Genomic DNA, 19,706 nt, shown 5'->3' on the forward strand with positions numbered 1-19,706 from the left:
ATCATGGAAGCATATTTTGCATATTTTACATTGGAAATATACAGGAAGATAAAAAATTAACCATATAGAATTATTTTCATAACAATAGACTAGTTTGACAAAAATCTAACTTTTTATATGATATACCAGTCTAATGCTATCTACATATAGTTGCACAAAAAATACATTTAAGCTTTGGCTTTATTTTTAGAGGAAATAACTGAGCGTAAGTATTCAGGGAGGAATAAGTCATAGAAAATATCTTACCTCAGCGTCATATTCCCACAGCTGATTTCCTCTCATATGGTGGCATTTTAACATTATTACAGGGCCACTGAGTCTGGATACATCCAGGCACAAGTCGTCAGTTCGGATTTCTTTGTCAGCGGTATAAGAAAACACCTGAGAAATAGAAAATTGAGCTAATAAAATAATATCTGGTTGACAAAACACACTCGTTAGCAGAGGTGTCTCTGGAAACTTCCATATCCTATCCACGTTGTTTCAAATCCTCTCTGATTGATCTTGCCAAAGCTGCATCATCTGGCTGTCATTTTGTTTAACAAACAAATACAAGACCATCATCTCCCGGAGAAGATTGCAGTGAAGCTTTGATTTAACAAAACATCAGTAAATGTTCATGTGCTGGCCTTGTTTTCCTATGGACACAAGGTTTATGAAGCACGCGTATGTTCATATGGAAGTCTGCAGACAGAAGAGCGCCCCTGAGAACTGTCCTTTCCCCTTATCACCAATTCTCTACATCTAAATGATCATTTATTCAGAAGTTTAAGGACATCTTGTGAATTTTACTTATGTTTTCAGCAGACATATAACTGTAGGATAATTGTCTTTTCAAGAACCCAAAAACCGTACCCTTTCATAGACTATAATTCTCCTTCGTCTCTGATTTTGGCTAATCTAGATAAAACAATTATTTTCAAAATACACAGGAAATGCCAATGCAGATTATTGGTTCACTCTAAATTCAAACTGAAATTATTAATTTTATAATTTTGTGTTGGTGGCAATAAACATCATTTAAAAATTAACTATTAATGTTTCATGAGGTGTATTATGGGAATAACTGTAAACTTAGTTTTCTTCTTTTGTCTATGATCAGCACACTCCACTATTCTGTAGATTTTTTTTTTTTAAATTTAGATGTCAGATGGAGTATAATTAGAAAGGTCAATTTAGAGGTTTTGGTTTTCTAAAGAATTCTGAGGCAATGAAATGAATTTTGTACGAACCAAAACAATTTGGAGCCAAAAACTAGAGGCTGAACAGTTAGTCTTAAAAATACTGTAGAGTTAGAGGATGTAGTTCATGGCAGAGCATTTGACTAACATGTGTGGGGTCTAAACTCAAGTTATAGTACTCACAAACAATCAAGCAATTATTACATTTACAATAAATTGGCATTATTTTAAATTGGGGAGATGAGGGGGTTAGGAAAGCTTTAACAAAATGAAGGACATATGGAAATCCCAGACACCCATTAACTTGTAGGTTAATTTTCAAAATTAGAATAAAACAAATTGAATTGTATTGGTGGATAATGTTTATGCCTGAAACCATGTGATATTTTAAAAGGCCAATGTGAGGCATAGGCTATGGTCCCATTAGTTGCCCATCAGAGAAGCCAAAGCAGCATCCACAACAATACAGGGCATTGTTGCTGTCCTTTGTTGCCCATCAGAATTTGATGATAAGATTCTTTTGCTGAAGATAATCAATAGTTTGATTGAAAAACAGAGAAATTAATCTAGAACACAGCTAAAAGTTTCCTTCCTGTTGGTTAGCTTTCATAGTTCTGGAGGGTACCATGAAGGAGGAGATTTCAATCAATAGACTTACTCTGCAATGGACCTTGAAGTCTACAATATTGACCTAGCAGGCAAACTGTGCACATTTGTACAATTAATTCTTGATTGTTATTGGATAACCAATAACTTTAATTTGGGATTTGGGATACATTCCACAGATGAAGTCAAATCTGGTCCATAACTCTCAGAAAATCACTGTCCCTAAAGAGGAAACCAAAATGTACATATTTATGTTTATACCTATAGATTTTGTTTGTGCTCTTAGCCAGAGAAACTTCTTGCACAGCAGTTATAAGTTAATAAAGAATCTTATAATTAGTAAATAATCAGAGAATAAGTGACCATTATTGACTTAGAAAAATATAACTGTAGTCTGTTCCTTACTCCAAAAGGCTCAAGGAACGTGATGGAAGAGGAGACAGAGAGAGTGTGACCCAGGGTATGAGTAGATGACGTAAGCACTGCACTATTAATATGAAATGGTTATCGCATCCATAAACTCAAGGCAGATGTGCTTACCTACACAAACCATGCACAAAATAATGTCCACCAATTTTCCAGAATGACTGTTGTGAGGACAAATTAGACCCCAAAGCTATTTATAGCTAATATCCATTGAAGAAGGGTTATCTTTCTTCAGTGGTATAGTCACTGGCAAATTGGCCTTAATGTAGCAATAACCTCACAGTCATACATATACAAACAATTCTTATTTAATCTCAGTAAGTTTTATAATTAAAAAAACCTGAAAGGTGGGGATGTGTTGAATTAAACAATGGTTCTAGAGAAACATGAGGTAGATAACAACCTAGGAGAGATGAATAAGGAGAGAACATGATCAAAATAGTTTATATAAATATGTAAAATTACAAATTATTTAAAATCATTTAAATTATTTAAAAGTAAAATCAGTTGCCTGTACTTAAGAGAAAAATCACTTAGAGTATGAGAAACTTTTCAAGGTCTATGATGAATTTAAAACCTTCTTACATCTACCAATGAAAACAAAATTTTTTCATGAATCTAATAAATTCTACATAAAATATAAATATATGAAAAGTATGTGATGTCAAATTAATTTTATATATTTTATAATGTACATAAAAATTCAAATGTACATTTTTTTTTTACTTTTTCATGTTCATCACGTTTATGAAAAGGTCACAAGTAGCCAGAGAAACAGGAAAAGAAAAATAACACAGAAAATATATTATATTCAGAAAATAGGAACTGCAAAAACTTGTGAATCTTCAGAAAGTAAAGTTTAGAGAAATTTATTTTACTCATTACCACACTAAGTCTGTACTAAGGAACATTCTGCAAAGCAGGCATTTCTTTCCTGCAGTGCTATTGTAAAGTAGTTTCTAGAACATGTAAACTCAGGGGAGAAAGAGATAGAGTGATCAGTAGGACACAGGAGCTATGAAGCAAAAATGTGAGTTCTTTAGCTAGGGATGAACAATGGGAGTGAAATAAGAGAGAGAGGAGAGAAAATTAACTAGCACTAAGAGTGTTTGAAAAATGTAAGGAAGCATACTATATAATACACAAAGAGATAGACAGAGACAGAGAGACAGAGAGTTATACCAAAATGGCTCCCTTCAAGAGCCATAGACTATCTAACACAAATCTCAGAGTCAGGCATGGGAAACCTTCCTCTATGTTTGTTGTTCAGAATTGTCCAAAAGACTCCCAAAATAATCTAAGCCACTACTATTATCTATGGTTGCTTCCCAGAACTTGAAGTAGAGCATAGCTCTAGCCAGGGTTCTCTAGAGCAATAGTTCTCAATCCTAATTCTGTGACACTTTAATACAGCTTCTCATGTTGTAGTGACATTAAAAACATGCCACAAAATACAATAAAATTATTTTTGTTGCTATTCCTTAACTGTAATTATTGCTACTTTTATGAATCATAATGTAAATTATGTTTTCTGATGACCATAAGTGTCCTGCGAAAAGATCATTCAACCACCAAAGGGGTCACAACCCATAGGTTAAGAACCAGTGTTCTAGAAGACCAGAACTGAGAAAATGAATTTGTTTATGTTATTTATGATATTTATGTTATTTATATTATTTAATCTTTATTTACAGTTCAAACTTTATACCCCTCCCAGTCCACTCTCCAAACATTCTACATCTCAAATCGCCTTCCCCTGTCTTCAAGGAGATGCCCCCTATTCCCCATCTCACCAGACCTCCCAACTCCATGGGGCCCCAAGTCTCTCAAGGGTTAGGCATATTTTCTCTAACTGAATCCAGACTTGGCAGTCCTCTGCTGTACATATGTTGGAGTCTCATATCAGCTGGCATATACTGCTTGGTTGGTGGTCCAGTGTCTGAGAGATCTCAGGGATCCAGGTTAGTTGAGACTGTTGATCCCCCTACAGGGATGCCTTCCTCCTTAGCTTCTTCCAGCTTTTTCCTAATTCAACCACAGGGTTTACTAGCTTCTGTCCTTTGGTTCAGTGTAAATATCTGCATCTGACTCTTTCAGCTGCATGTTGGGCAGTCATGATAGGCCCCTGTTTGTAAGCACACTGTAGCATCAGTAATAGTGTCAGGCCTTAGGGCCTCTCCCTGAACTGGATCCCAATTTGGGCCTGTCACAGGACCTCTTTTTCCTCAGGTTCTTCTCCATTATTGTTCCTTCAGATAGACTTTCCTGACTGCTTCATTTTCTACACTCAAAGCATGCTTGACTTTTGACACAAACTTGAATCTCCTGCTGTATTTCCTACAAATCCACAGTCTCTTAGGAGTATTGACTTTTGGGTGTCTCAAGATTCCATAGTTGATTTCAATTGCTATTTAGAGTTTTAAGTTCTGGACCCTCACTACTATAGCTGAAACTTTTATATATTGAGCCACATTACAAGATGTACTATCTCCAGCCTACACAACAACAAAACGCTTTAACTTTCCCTATCACAGATGTTGGGAAAACATCTTTCATTATAAAATATATCTTCATTATAAAATATATCTAAAATATTAGAAATCTTATTATACATTCTTACACACACACACATACACACGCACACACACACACACACACACACACACATACACATGTGCAACAATGTCCTCTTGTTCTAATTGCCAATCTGTTGGAGGATTTTCTCTCTTCAATAATATTAGGGCAGCAGGAGGCTTGTGATTGGACAGGGAAACGGAGGTTGAGCTAAGAGTTACAGAGACAAAGAGCATCTTGGGAGAAGGAAGAAGGCCAAGATGGAGGCAGGCGTGATCCACTGTGGCTTTAGCCAGCTACAGGTAGTTATGATATTATAAAGGTTAGAATATTGAGATAATTTGTCTAATATAGGTGGGCAGCTTGTACCATCATTAATTGGCTTGATATTATTGTGTGAGAATTTATTGATATATAAATCTGACTAGTTAACTATAAGCTTTAAGACGTCTGATTTAGCCGGGTGTGGCAGTGCACGCCTTAATCCCAGCACTAGGGAGTCAGAGGCAGGCGAATTTCTGTGTTCGAGGCCAGCCTGGTCTACAGAGTGAGTTCCAGGACAGCCAGGACTATACAGAGAAACCCTGTCTCAAAACAAACAAACAAACAAACAAACAAAAGACTTCTGATTTTACAGGGTTACTGGGTATCTGATATCTAACGACTAGGTTGGTGGTTCTATTTGGTTACTGGATGTGGGACTGCAGACTACATGGGTTTATTGTGGAAAAGGAACTAGTGGCTCCAGGGACAAGTGAGGCAAAACTGGGAACTCAGCATTCAGACACAGTGAGGGCTAGGTAGAGAGAGTTGCTGGTAGCAGGAGCGTGGGAAGGCTGCCGGGTTTTTTTGTTTTGTTTTGTTTTTCTTTGTGTGTGTGTGTGTGTGTGTGTGTGTGTGTTTGTAGGGGGGGTGTTGTTGTTTTGTTTTTGTTTTGTTTTTTTTAATATTTCCCGCTACACCAACCAAAAGTTTTTACTAGTAATAATCAGTACTTACAACAATTAGAGCTAAGTTATAGAAATTGCTGATTTAGCATGTTTTCTGTTTTCCATTGAAAACATTAAACATTAAATTGATTTTAATAAGCATTTAGCTAAAGTTCATTCATTTTAATTAAGCTAAGATGACAAGGAGCCAATTAACTATGAGTTCTTTTTCTTCTATCAGTCAGGAGCAAATAAGAACTAAACCGTGATGGAATCTTTATGAATAAGGAACTCCATGTTCAATTCTCCACGTACTCTAACTCTTAAATTTCCAGTTTCTTTTATTGTACAGTTAGCTTTACATTTTTATCAGTATATATCAATTAATGGAAAGGAAAAATATAAAAATTCAAATCTTCATATGTGAGTATAATCTGTTCAATACATATATGTGTTTAAAATTCAGTTTACAACATCTTTTAATCCTAGCATACGTGTAGAAAGAAGGTATTCAGGTCTATTTTCAAGGGAAAACCATACTATGACTAGTAAAATAATAGTAATAATGAAAATAGATTATTGATTATGGTTTGATAACCTAAAGTTTAGAATGTATTGTTGAGTAATTTTAGACAAAACTCTGAATGTGATTTGGTATCAAATTTTTTTTTTTTTTTTTTTTTTTTGGTTTTTTTCGAGACAGGGTTTCTCTGTATAGCCCTGGCTGTCCTGGAACTCACTTTGTAGACCAGGCTGGCCTCGAACTCAGAAATCCGCCTGCCTCTGCCTCCCGAGTGCTGGGATTAAAGGCGTGCGCCACCACCGCCCGGCTTTGGTATCAAATTTTATCCTCATTTTAAAATTTAATTTGCTTTAGGTTTCACAGCTGAAGTTTAAATTACCCTAAAAACCCCTGAAAATCATTGTTTCTTCCTACTCTCAATTCTCATGAAGGACAGTCAATGTTCTTACTCAGACTTTCTGATTGTAACTCCTTTCTCTTTTCCAGTATGATAGAATCAAAGCGCAGGTATCATTTGTGGCTTTTTAGAGCTTCCCATTATGAATCATCTCTTCCCATAGTAACAAGGGAGCCAATGAATGTTTTAAGGCCCAAGAAGCTCTGAGAAATGATGACCACAGGCAGAACAGTTCAGTCCCTTCATTTCAGTTGGTACAGACCAACATCATCAGCTGTGAGTCAGGTCATAGACCGCTACACTTGTCAAGTTCCAGAAGCACCAAGCAACACTCTGAGTGTTATCCTATGTAATCTTCATTGGCTTGGTTATGAAGAATATAGCCAAGTCTTTCATGATGGTGTAGTCTCTTGGTGCTGCATGGTGTCTACACTTAAAAATCTTGTCAATCATCAGTTCTTTCTCTATGGGGAGCGCAACTTCCACTTTATAGAAGATCATAGAGTTTCATCCACATTCTTGTGTATCAAAATAGGTACTGAATTGATCCTCTAAAACAACATGTGGCCTTCGTATTGTGTTCTTTAGATGTAATAGCTTTTAGACATGTGATTAAACTTGTAATTGATGGTTAAGATAAGGTCATATCAGCGTTAGGGGGTCCCTTAATCCAAAATGACGTGTATCTTTAGAAGATACTGACACATAGACAAAAGGAGCCTTGGGAGACTGATGCACAGCCTGGAGTGACTGCTTTATTGAATGTTTCCCTGTGGTCATAAATGGATGCCATGCCACACTTGGTTTCTGCAGCCATGGTAACGGGAACAGGACAATACGGTAATAAGCAGGTATGTGTCACTAGCAATGCAGCTATTACTCACGCTAGAAATGGTCTAATGATTCCTGTCTAGGATTCCAGCTGTTACATCCTCTCCCAGTTGTCTGTAATCTCAGAGATGCTAGAGTATATAAGAACTGAAGGGTTGAAAGTGGCACGCCATGATAAGTCTTCTAGAAAATCACCACCCATGAGGAAGTGGGATTCTCTGGTGATACAGTTGTTTGGAGGTCACCCTTGATCTTATTATTATCCCTGTGTTCTATTTGAAAATCCTACAAAGCTAGTTGTTGTTAACAAGCTGGATCTTTGTCAGTCACACTGTGGTTTGCAATTAGTGTGTTTTGGGGATTTGGGGCATTTGTTTGCATCACCTAAAAGAGTTAGTTTCATCTGCTAAAGGTGGTTTGATTTTTACTACGACTAGGTACATTACCTGACATTAAGATATGTTGTTGATGTTGGAAGAACTCCTGTATCTGAAGTAATTTCCTTCAACAGACAAAATATACACAGTATGGCACTATATTTTAAAAATCACTTCTTTAAAATCCTTGATATATATATATATATATATATATATATATGCGTGTGTGTGTGTGTGTGTGTGTGTGTGTGTTTGTAAATATGTCATTCTGTCATTCTTCTATTAACTCCTTTGGGTGATGCAAACAAACACCCAATCACCCCAGAGCACACTAACTGCAAAACACAGTGTAAATGAAAAATCCAACTTGTTAACAGTAACTAGTTTGGTAGAATTTCCTTACAGAACACAGGTAAATGGTAATAATAAGATCAAGGGTGACCTCCAAACAACGGTATCACCACAAAGTCATGGAGATATACATATATATATTCAATTAAGCACACACATATAATATACATGTGTGTTTAACACTCTAGATAAAAATACTATTATACAAATATTACAAATTCATATACTATATATATATATATATATATATATATATATATATACAAACATGTGTGTATGTGTTTGTGTGTGTGTGTGTGTCTGTGTCTGTGTGGTCTTTTTTACTTTTCTCTTAAATCTTTAGCCTAAGCAGCTGAAGGGAAGCTTGGTTCAAACAGCACAAGCTGCAAAGGCTAGAGATTTGTTATATCCTTCATGTCTTCAGCAAACTGCTCAGGAGCTGGGCGCCATCTGCTGGCTTTGTACTGTCACAAAGTTCTTTTTTGTTGTTAATTTTTTTTTGATTATTATTTTTAGAGGAATATCAGATATGGTACATAGGAATTAACTTTACTACACAAGTTGAGACTTCCTTTTCTTTAGGTTCTACTTCATAAATTATTTCTGTTACATTCTTTGTAATTATATTTACTATAAAATGTCTCAGCCTGGGGTTTGTCCATATATCATATATCCATTGCTTCACTCTCTAGATTAAAAGATACAGAAATACTACAAAATTAAACTACAACAACACCACCCTTATCTTCCTGTTGTAATAAATATAAAACACATTTGTCAGAAAAAGTACAGAAAAATAGAGGTTCACAAGTCCTTTTCCGTCCACTGCAGCACCGGGGTTCCTGACCCGGGGAGTCTCCGGACACCTGCAAGGCCCCATACAGGATCCCCCATGGGAACCTAAGACCTCTGGTGAATGGAACACAGCATCTGCTCAGATACAATCACACAGGACCTGAGACTGCATTAACTAGGGAAGCAGATAACCCAGCCTGATCAGGGGCACAAGTCCCTTCCGGTCCACTGCAGCACCGGGGTTCCTGGCCTGGGGAGTCTCTAGACACCCGCAAGGACCCACACAGGATCCCCCACGGGATCCTAAGACCTCTGGTGAGTGGAACACAGCATCTGCTCCGATCCAATCACATGGGACCTGAGACTGCATTAACTAGGGAAGCAGATAACCCAGCCTGATCAGGGGCACAAGTCCCTTCCGGTTCACTCCACTAGCGGGGGTTCCTTGTGCGCAGAGTTTCTGGACACCCCCAAGGTCCTCACAGGACCCTCCACGGGATCTCAAGACCTCTGGTGAGTGGAACACAGTTTCTGCCAGGAGGCAGTTTTGAACATCAGATATCTGGACACCTTCCCTGCAAGAGAAGAGCTTGCCTGCAGAGAGTATTCTGACCACTGAAAATAGGATAGAGTTAGTCTCCCAGGTCTGCTGATAGAGGCTAACATAATCACCTGAGGAACAAGCTCTACCAGAGACAACTATATCAACTAGCTCCAGGGATTACCAGATGGTGAAAGGCAAACCTAAGAATCCTACTAACAGAAATCAAGACCACTCACCATCATCAGAAGGCAGCACTCCCACACTACCTTGTCCTGGGCAACTGAACACAACCAAAAAGCTAGACCTAGATTTAAAAGCATATTTCATGATGATAGTATAGTACATCAAGAAGGACTTTAATAACTCACTTAGAGATATACAGAAGAACACTGCTAAGGAGTTACAAGTCCTTAAAGAAAAATAGGAAAACACAACCAAACAGGTAGAAGTCCTTAAAGAAAATCAGGAAAACACAATCAAACAGGTGATGGAAATGAACAAAACCATACTAGACCTAAAAAGGGAAGTAGATACAATAAAGAAAACCCAAAGTGAGGCAACGCTGGAAATAGAAACCCTAGGAAATAAATCTGGAACCATAGATGCGAGCATCAGCTAGAGAATACAAGAGATGGAAGAGAGAATCTCAGGTGCAGAAGATTCCATAGAGAACATCCGCACAGCAATCAAAGAAAATACAAAATGCAAAAGGATCCTAACTGAAAACATCTAGGAAATACAGGACACAATAAGAAGACAAAACTTACAGATAATAGGAGTTGATGAGAATGAAGATTTTCAACTTAAAGGGCCAGCAAATATCTTCAACAAAATTATAGAAGAAAACTCCCCAAACCTAAAGAAAGACATGCCCATGATCATACAAGAAGCCTACAGAACTCCAAAAAAGACTGGATCAGAAAAGAAATTCCTCCTGACACATAATAATCAGAACAACAAATGCACAAAATACAGATAGAATATTAAAAGCAGTAAGGGAGAAAGGTTAAGTAACATATAAAGGCAGGCCTATCAGTATTACACCAGACTTTTCACCAGAGACTATGAAAGCCAGAAGATCCTGGACAGATGTTATACAGACACTAAGAGAACACAAATGCCAGCCCAGGCTACTATACCTGGCCAAACTCTCAATTACCATAGATGGAGAAACCAAAGTATTCCACTAAAAAAACAAATTCACACATTATCTTTACACGAATCCAGCCCTTCAAAGGATAATAACAGAAAAAAAAAATACAAGGACGGAAATCACGCTCTATAAAAAGCAAGAAAGTAATCCCTCAACAAACCAAAAAGAAGACAGCCATAAGAACAGAATGCCAACTATAACAACAAAAATAAAAGGAAGCAACAATTATTTTTCCTTAATATCTCTTAATATCAATGGACTCAATTCCCCAATAAAAAGACATAGACTAACTGGCTACACAAACAGGACCCAACATTCTGCTGCTTACAGGAAACCCACTCGGGGAAAAAGGCAGACACTTCCTCAGAGTGAAAGGCTGGAAAACAATTTTCCAAGCAAATGGTCTGAAGAAACAAGCTGGAGTAGCCATTCTAATATCGAATAAAATCGAATTCCAACCCAAAGTTATCAAAAAAGACAAGGAGGGACACTTTATACTCATCAAAGATAAAATCCTCCAAGAGGAATTCTCAATTCTGAATATCTATGCTCCAAATGCAAGGGCATCCACATTCATTAAATACACTTTAGTAAAGCTCAAAGCACACATTGCACCTCACACAATAATAGTGGGAGACTTCAACACACCACTTTCATCAATGGACAGATCATGGAAACAGAAACTAAACAGGGTCACAGTGAAACTAACAGAAGTTATGAAACAAATGGGCTTAACAGATATCTACAGAACATTTTATCCTAAAACAAAAGGATATACCTTCTTCTCAGTACCTCTCGGGACCTTCTCCAAAATCAACCATATAATTGGTCACAAAATAGGCCTCAACAGATACAAAAATATTGAAATTGTCCCATGCATCCTATCAGACCACCATGGACTAAGGCTGATCTTCAATAACGACATAAATAATGGAAAGCCAACATTCACATGGAAACTGAACAACACTCTTCTCAATGATAGCTTGGTCAAGGAAGGAATAAAGAAAGAAATTAAAGACTTTTTAGAGTTTAATGAAAATGAAGCCACAACATAACCAAACCTATGGGACACAATGAAAGCATTTCTAAGAGGGAAACTCATAGCTCTGAATGCCTTCAAGAAAAAACTGGAGTGAGCACACACTAGCAGCTTGACAACACATCTAAAAGCTCTAGAAAAAAGGGAAGAAAATTCACCCAAGAGGAGTAGACGGCAGGAAACAATCAAACTCAGGGGTGAAATCAACCAAGTGGAAACAAGAACTATTCAAAGAGTTAAACAAATGAGAAGTTGGTTCTTTGAGAAAATCAACAAGATAGATAAACCCTTAGAAGACTCACTAGAGGGCACAGGGACAACATCCGAATTAACAAAATCAGAAATGAAAAACAACAGATCCTGAAGAAATCCAAAACACCATCAGATCCATCTACAAAAGGCTATAGTCAACAAACCTGGAAATCCAGGACGAAATGTACAAATTTCTAGACAGATACCAGGTATCAAAGTTAAATCAGGATCAAGTTAACGATCTGAACAGTCCCATATCCCCTAAAGAAATTGAAACAGTCATTAATAGTCTCCCAGCCAAAAAAAGCCCAGGACCACATGGGTTTAGTGCAGAGTTCTACCAGACCTTCAAAGAAGATCTAATTACAGTTCTGCATGAACTACTCCACAAAATAGAAGTAGAGGGAACTCTACCCAGCTCATTCTATGAAGCCATAATTACTCTGATACCTAAACCACAAAAAGATTCAACAAAGATAGAGAACTTCAGACCAATTTCCCTTATGAATATAGATGCAAAAATACTCAATAAAATTCTCCCTAACCAAATCCAAGAACACATTAAAGCAATCATCCATCCTGACCAAGTAGGTTTTATTCCAGGGATGCAGGGATGGTTTAATATATGGAATTCCATCAACATAATCCATTATATAAAGAAACTCAGAGACAAAAACCACATGATCATTTCGTTAGATGCGGAAAAAGCATTTGACAAGATCCAACACCCATTCATTATAAAAGTCTTGGAAAGATCAGGAATTCAAGGCCCATACCTAAACATGATAAAAACAATCTACAGGAAACCAGTAGCCAACATCAAATTAAATGGTGAGAAGCTTGAAGCAATCCCACTAAAATCAGGGAAAAGACAAGGCTGCCCACTTTCTCCCTACCTATTCAACATAGTACTTGAAATCCTAGCCAGAGAAATTCAACAACAAAAGGAGATCAAGGGGATACAAATTGGAAAAGATGAAGTCAAAATATCACTTTTTGCAGATGATATGATAGTATATATAAGTGACCCTACAAATTCCACCAGAGAACTCCTTAACCTGATAAACATCTTTCGTGAAGTAGCTTGATATAAAAATAACTCAAACAAGTCAAATGCCTTTCTCTACACAAAGAATAAACAGGCTGAGAAAGAAATTAGGGAAACAACACCCTTCTCAATAGTCACAAATAATATAAAATATCTTGGCATGACTCTAACTAAAGAAGTGAAATATCTGTATAATATTAACTTCAAGTCTCAGAAGAAAGAAATTAAAGAAGATCTCAGAAGATGGAAAGATCTCCCATGCTCATGCATTGGCAGGATCAACATTGTAAAAATGGCTATCTTGCCAAAAGCAATCTACAGATTCAATGCAATCCCCATCAAAATTCCAACTCAATTCTTCAACGAATTAGAAAGAGCAATCTGCAAATTCATTTGGAATAACAAAAAACCTAGGATAGCAAAAACTTCTCAAGGATAAAAGTACCTCTGGTGGAATCACCATTCCTGACGTAAAGTTTTATTACAGAGCAATTGTGACAAAAAACTGCATGGTACTGGTATAGTGACAGACAAGTAGACCAATGGAATAGAATTGAAGACCCAGAAGTGAACCCACACACCTATGGTCACTTGATCTTTGACAAGGGAGCTAAAACCATCCAGTGGAAGAAAGACAGCATTTTCAACAAATGGTGCTGGCACAACTGGTTGTTATCATGTAGAAGAATGTGAATTGATCCATTCCTATCTCCTTGTACTAAGGTCAAGTCTAAGTGGATCAAGGAACTTCACATAAAACCAGAGACACTGAAACTTATAGAGGAGAAAGTGGGGAAGAGCCTCGAAGATATTGGTACAGGTGAAAAATTCCTGAATAGAACAGCAATGGCTTGTGCTGTAAGATTCAGAATTGACAAATGGGACCTCATGAAACTGCCTAGTTTCTGCAAGGCAAAAGACACAGTCAATAAGGCAAAAAGGCCACCAACAGATTGGGAAAGGATCTTTACCTATCCTAAATCAGATAGGCGACTAATATCCAATATATATAAAGAACTCAAGAGGGTGGACTCCAGAAAATCAAATAACCCCATTAAAAAGTGGGGCTCAGAACTGAACAAAGAATCCTCACCTGAGGAATATCGAATGACTGAGAAGCACCTGAAAAAATGTTCAACATCCTTAATCATCAGAGAAATGCAAATCAAAACAACCCTGAGATTCCATCTCACACCAGTCAGAATGGCCAAGATCAAAAATTCAGGTGACAGAAGATGGTGGCGAGGATGTGGAGAAAGAGGAACACTCCTCCATTGTTGGTGGGATTGCAAGCTTGTACAACCACTGTGGAAATCAGTCTGGCGTTTCCTCAGAAAATTGAACACAGTACTACTGGAGGATCCCTCAATACCTCTCCTGGGCATATATCCAGAAGATCTCCCAACCGGTAAGAAGGACACATGCTCCACTATGTTCATAGCAGTCTTATTTATAATAGCTAGAAGGTGGAAAGAACCCAGATGCCCCTCAACAGAGGAATGGATACAAAAAATGTGGTACATTTACACAATGGAGTACTAAAACCCCGGAGCTCTTGTCTCTAGCTGCATATGTATCGAAAGATGGCCTATTCGGCCATCAATGGAAAGAGAGGCCCATTGGACTTGCAAACTTTATATGCCCCAATAGAGGGGAATGCCAGGGCCAAAAGAATGGGAATGGGTGGGTAGGGAAGTGGGGGGCGCTATGGGGGACTTTTGGGATAGCATTGGAAATGTAATTGAGGAAAATATGTAATAAAAATATTAAAGATTAAAAAAAAAGAATGAATTTATGAAATTCCTAGGCAAATGGTTGAACCTGGAGGGCATCATCCTGAGTGAGGTAACACAATCATAAAAGAACTCAAATGATATGTACTCACTGATAAGTGGATTGTAGCCCAGAAACTTAGTATACCAAGATATAAGATACAATTTGCAAACACATGAAACTGAAGAAGAACGAAGACCAAAGTGTGGAAACCTTGCCCCTTCTTAGAATTGGAAACAATCACCCATGGAAGGAGTTACAGAGACAAAGTTTGGAGCTGAGACAAAAGGATGGACCATCTAGGGACTGCCATATCCAATGATCCATCCCATAATTAGCCTCCAAACGATGACACCATTGCACACACTAGCAAGATTTTGCTGCAAGGACCCTGATATAGCTGTCTCTTGTGAGACTATGCTGGGACCTAGCAAACACAGAAGTGGATGCTCACAGTCAGCTATTGGATGGATCACAGGGCCCACAATGGAGGAGCTAGAGAAAGTATCCAAGGAGCTAAAGAGATCTGCAACCCTGTAGGTGCAACATTTTGAACTATCCAGTACCCCGGAGCTCTTGACTCTAGCTGCATATGTATCAAAAGATGGCCTAGTCGGCCATCACTGGAAAGAGAGGCCCATTGTACTTTCATACTTTATATGCCCCAGTACAGGGGAACGCCAGGGCCAAAAATGGGAATGGGTGGGTAGGGAAGTGTGGGGGAGGGTGTGGGGGACTTTTGGGATAGCATTGGAAATGTAATTGAGGAAAATATGTAATAAAAGAAATTAAAAAAAAAAAGAAAAAGTACAGAAAAATAAATATGTAAAGATTGTTTACCAACTAAATGTAGGCTTTTAGCAAGATAAAATTTATTTCTTAGAACATTTTATTTGTCTATGTCTCTCTCTACCTTTCTCTGTAATAATGACGCCTTTCTCTGTATTTTTGACTATTTTGAAATAAGCAAAATGGTTTGGAGCTCCTCAGTGTAGCTGTTCAGTAGAGATTTCCTCAGGAGATATTTTTTCCTAATCTCTAATTAATTCAGGTTTCATGTATAGACAGTTAGCCAAGTTGATTGTGTAGAAAAGAATATAACATATTTGGCTCCCAACTGTGATCCTTAAGGGGGCCTTACATACTTAGAGAACACCTGCAATGTATTACAACTTTATTATTCTAAAATTCTATCACTAAAAAAACGTTTGGTGATAGAATACAGGCTCTATCTGTAAGGTGCTTGGTGTATTAGCATGAAAAGTGAGGTTGAGACCCAATATGTGCATACAAAGCCAAGAGTGGTGATGTACACTTGTAGTGCCATTGCAGAAGAGGGGGAGACAGACAGATCACAGGGCTGACTAAACATTAGGTTTCCTTAATTGGAGAAGCTCAAATCCCTGAGAAGAGACCCTGTTTTAAAAATCAAGGTGGATGACTTTTCAAAGGAAATAATTTTGTCCATGACTGATGCCTAGCATCCAGAAGGATGAGTATGCATGCTCACACAAATGCACATACAAATATACCCTCACCTGCATATACATATGTGTTTGTGCACATACAAAAGCAGGATGTGGGTGTGTGCATTAATGCAATGACCTCGTCTTATTTTCATCATCACGTGTGAAATTGTAACTATTGCTTCTCCTAGTGAACTTTATATAATATGACGTTTCTTTTTGTATGTCCAGCAAATTGTCTTATTTGTTCTCCCCAATATGCTATGTGCAGGATCATTCCCACTTCATTTTGTGAAGGAGAAGGGATACCGACGTTCCCTTATGTTTTTTCATTGGGTCTTTGTGAACATGATTTACTAGACAGATTATTTTCTACTTACCACAGGCTGACATCATTTATTTACTCTCTGTTATTGGCAAAAAGGGAAATCGAGGTCTTTGGGAAACTAAACACTCATGGAGCTTTGAGATACATTACTTTCCAGAGCTATAGATACAGTGAATGAAAAGCCTTGGTTTCTTTTTCTGGAACAAGCAATATAGATGCCTTGTATTTGGGAGCTGTATTCAAGTTAGGATAATAGAATTTGCCTATGTAAGCTATAATATCAAATATCTGAATACTAGAAATCATCTCTGGTAAATCCAGGCAAAATTCTATTTGGTTGCATCCTACCTTAAAATTTCCACTAGAAATTCTTGTGTAAAATCTTACTCTCCCAATGACAGTACCAAGACTGTTTTCCCAGTTGGTACTTTAAAACTCAAGGTGGATGACTTTTCAAAGGAAATAATTTTCTGAAGAAGGAGCGACTATTAGTCCAATAATTGCTTCCTATACCAGAGTGAATTCCCTGTCTTTGAAATAACTGACTTCTCTTTGTAGAAAACAGAACAAGAGCATGAGATAATACAATAAGCCACAAACATTAAACGAATAAACACTTAGACAAATTTTTATGCTGTCACCCTAGATGGCTATTAAAGCCTCCCATTTTTAATAAAATTGATAGTAAAATGTGTACACTCTCAATACTTTTTCCTTTAAATGGCTTAAATATATCCATATTTTGTTACTGCAGGATTAATGATTTTAAGTAGGAAAGTTAAAGTCTAATTGAAAATCTTTCCTCATCCATTGCCAAGTAGGTCTCCTTGAATTTGCAGATGTTCCTTGATTGTGGGTGTAGTACAATGTACAGATGGCACAATGTTCCTATGCTCTGGTGCACTGTCCTATATAAAGTACTTCCCCTGTGTATGAGGTTGTGATCATGACAGAAAAGTGACTCCCAGATGGTGTTATGTAAGATGTTATGTAAGACCTCAAACTAGACAACAGAGAAGTTTCTACTGCTTGTGGATGATTTGGTTGCTTGGAGGAGGGCCCATGGCAGAGAACTCAACTGAACTTCTTAAACTTGCAGAAGTCTTCAAAACAAAGAACAATGTGCTCAGTCTCATGCTTACAAGAATGCAGATTTTGACAGTAACTAGGAAGCTTAAAAAGTAATCCATAGATGGAACCATAGCATCACTCAAAATATTGACTATTGATATATAAGACTCAGAGCCAAGTCAAACCTGAATTTTATAATCTCAAAATTTCAAGTGTCCAGTTTTAGTCAAACCACTGTGCTTTTGTGATAGAACATATCACATAAGCATCTAGGAGTAAAAATAGTTTGACCCTATTTAAACTCCCTCCAACCTTGTTTTCTGTGTATTTGTTATGTGTAATTTCTGTAATAAATTAAAATTATCATCATTAATAAAAAAGTAAATTTTTGAAACATGGTCTTTTTATGCACCCCTAGCTACTCTACTATTTGCTATGTAGACCAGAATGGACAATTCGTTTCTTGTACTACTTTTTCTTCTTTCTTTCAAAGATTCATTATTTTTTAAAATATTATTTGCCAAAGAAGTAATATGAATCTATGGGTAGGATAGTATTGAGTAATGAGAGAGCTTTTACACACACACACACACACACACACACACACACACACACACACAAACACCCACACACTCACTCACTTCAGACTCTTTCATTGGTTAGGAGCATAGCAAAGCAAAATATTGTCATAAAAATGTGAACAGCAAATGGTCTTCAAAAGAAGTTGATGCAATATTCTATGTAATATTGTTTATTAGAATGAATGAGCTTCAAGGCCATGATTGTGACTTCAGGTGTAGTGAAATATTATTCTAAAACAATGTTACATATGGAGATTTAATATCAAATGAAAGAAGGGTAGAAGATAGATAGATAGATAGATAGATAGATAGATAGATAGATAGATAGATAGATAGATGATAGATAGATAGATAGATGATAGACAGACAGAGATAGATAGATAGATAGATAGATAGATAGATAGATAGATAGATAGATAGATAGATAGATAGATAGATAGATAGATAGATAGATAGACTTGTTATTGGAACTAGTGTCTCTGGTGGTGGTCTTTTGAGGCTTTAGAAGTCCATGCCAGGTCTAGTGGTTCTCTCTTCTCTTCTTGTTGCTTGTGGATACAGATGTAGAAGTCTCAGCTTTGTCTCCAGAGCCATCCTTCCCAATAATGGACTAAACCTCTGAACTATAAGCCAGCTCCAATTAAATGTTTTCCATTACATGAGTTTCTGTGGCTATGATGTCTCTTTGCTGTGATAGAACACTAAGATAGAAGGAAAGGTTTGATTTTAAGGATAGCAGGGAGTTTCATATCACATGATTTCATTCAGGATAGTGTATGTGACAGGGTATGTGGAGGAACCATCACCATAAACTTAGAGCTGGAAGTCACAGCACAGACTGTTTAATTCTGGGAGTATGGATGGACATTACCTAGCTCTAGAGAGGTGTGACCTGATTCAGGCTTTAGTGTAAGGCTGAAAGGTACAGTATGCATATACATTTTTCTGATCATATATACGTATGTTGTGTGTGTGTGTGTGTGTGTGTGTGTGTGTGTGTATAATGCCATGACCCAAAGCAAAGCAACTTGGGAGGAAAAGATTTATTTCAACTTACACTTACACAACACAATCCATCACTGACGTAAACCAGGCAGAAGTTCAAGCAAGAAACTGTAGCACACCACAAGAAGTTTTTTGGTGCTTCCAAAATACTCTCCATGGAGTCTCAACAAATGCAGCTCAACTATGCAATGTAAGGCGGACCAACGTAAACATGACATTATAGATGAAACTTCATCAATTGTCCTTTCATGTGCTTGTATTATCAGAACACACTTTCTCCTGTGTCTGCTTCAGTCAAATGTTCCTTCATGAGTCTGCCTTAGTCTTTGACCTGTGTCCACTTCATGAAACACTGCTTCAATATTTGCTCAAGCAAAACACCAACCAACACAAGTGACTTTCCAAAGAACCCTTAAGTTTCCACTTGTGAAGTATGAGTTATGAGAGGTGCAAGTC

General features: G+C 37.3%; 1 protein-coding gene across 5 annotated transcripts in view; it reads right to left on the reverse strand.

Moving 5' to 3' along the window:
- Positions 1–19,706, reverse strand: part of Galnt13 (polypeptide N-acetylgalactosaminyltransferase 13) — a 692,094-nt gene that overhangs the window by 19,565 nt on the left and 652,823 nt on the right. For all 5 annotated transcript variants that reach the window (XM_021153165.3, XM_085834908.1, XM_085834905.1 and 2 more), the window contains one exon: positions 247–381. In XM_021153165.3, coding sequence (XP_021008824.1) covers positions 247–381 — 135 coding nt within the window. The remainder of the gene's footprint in view (positions 1–246; positions 382–19,706) is intronic.

This window comes from Mus caroli, unplaced genomic scaffold, assembly GCF_978045245.1.
Source record: "Mus caroli unplaced genomic scaffold, Mus_caroli_1 scaffold_2, whole genome shotgun sequence".
NCBI lineage: Eukaryota > Metazoa > Chordata > Mammalia > Rodentia > Muridae > Mus > Mus caroli.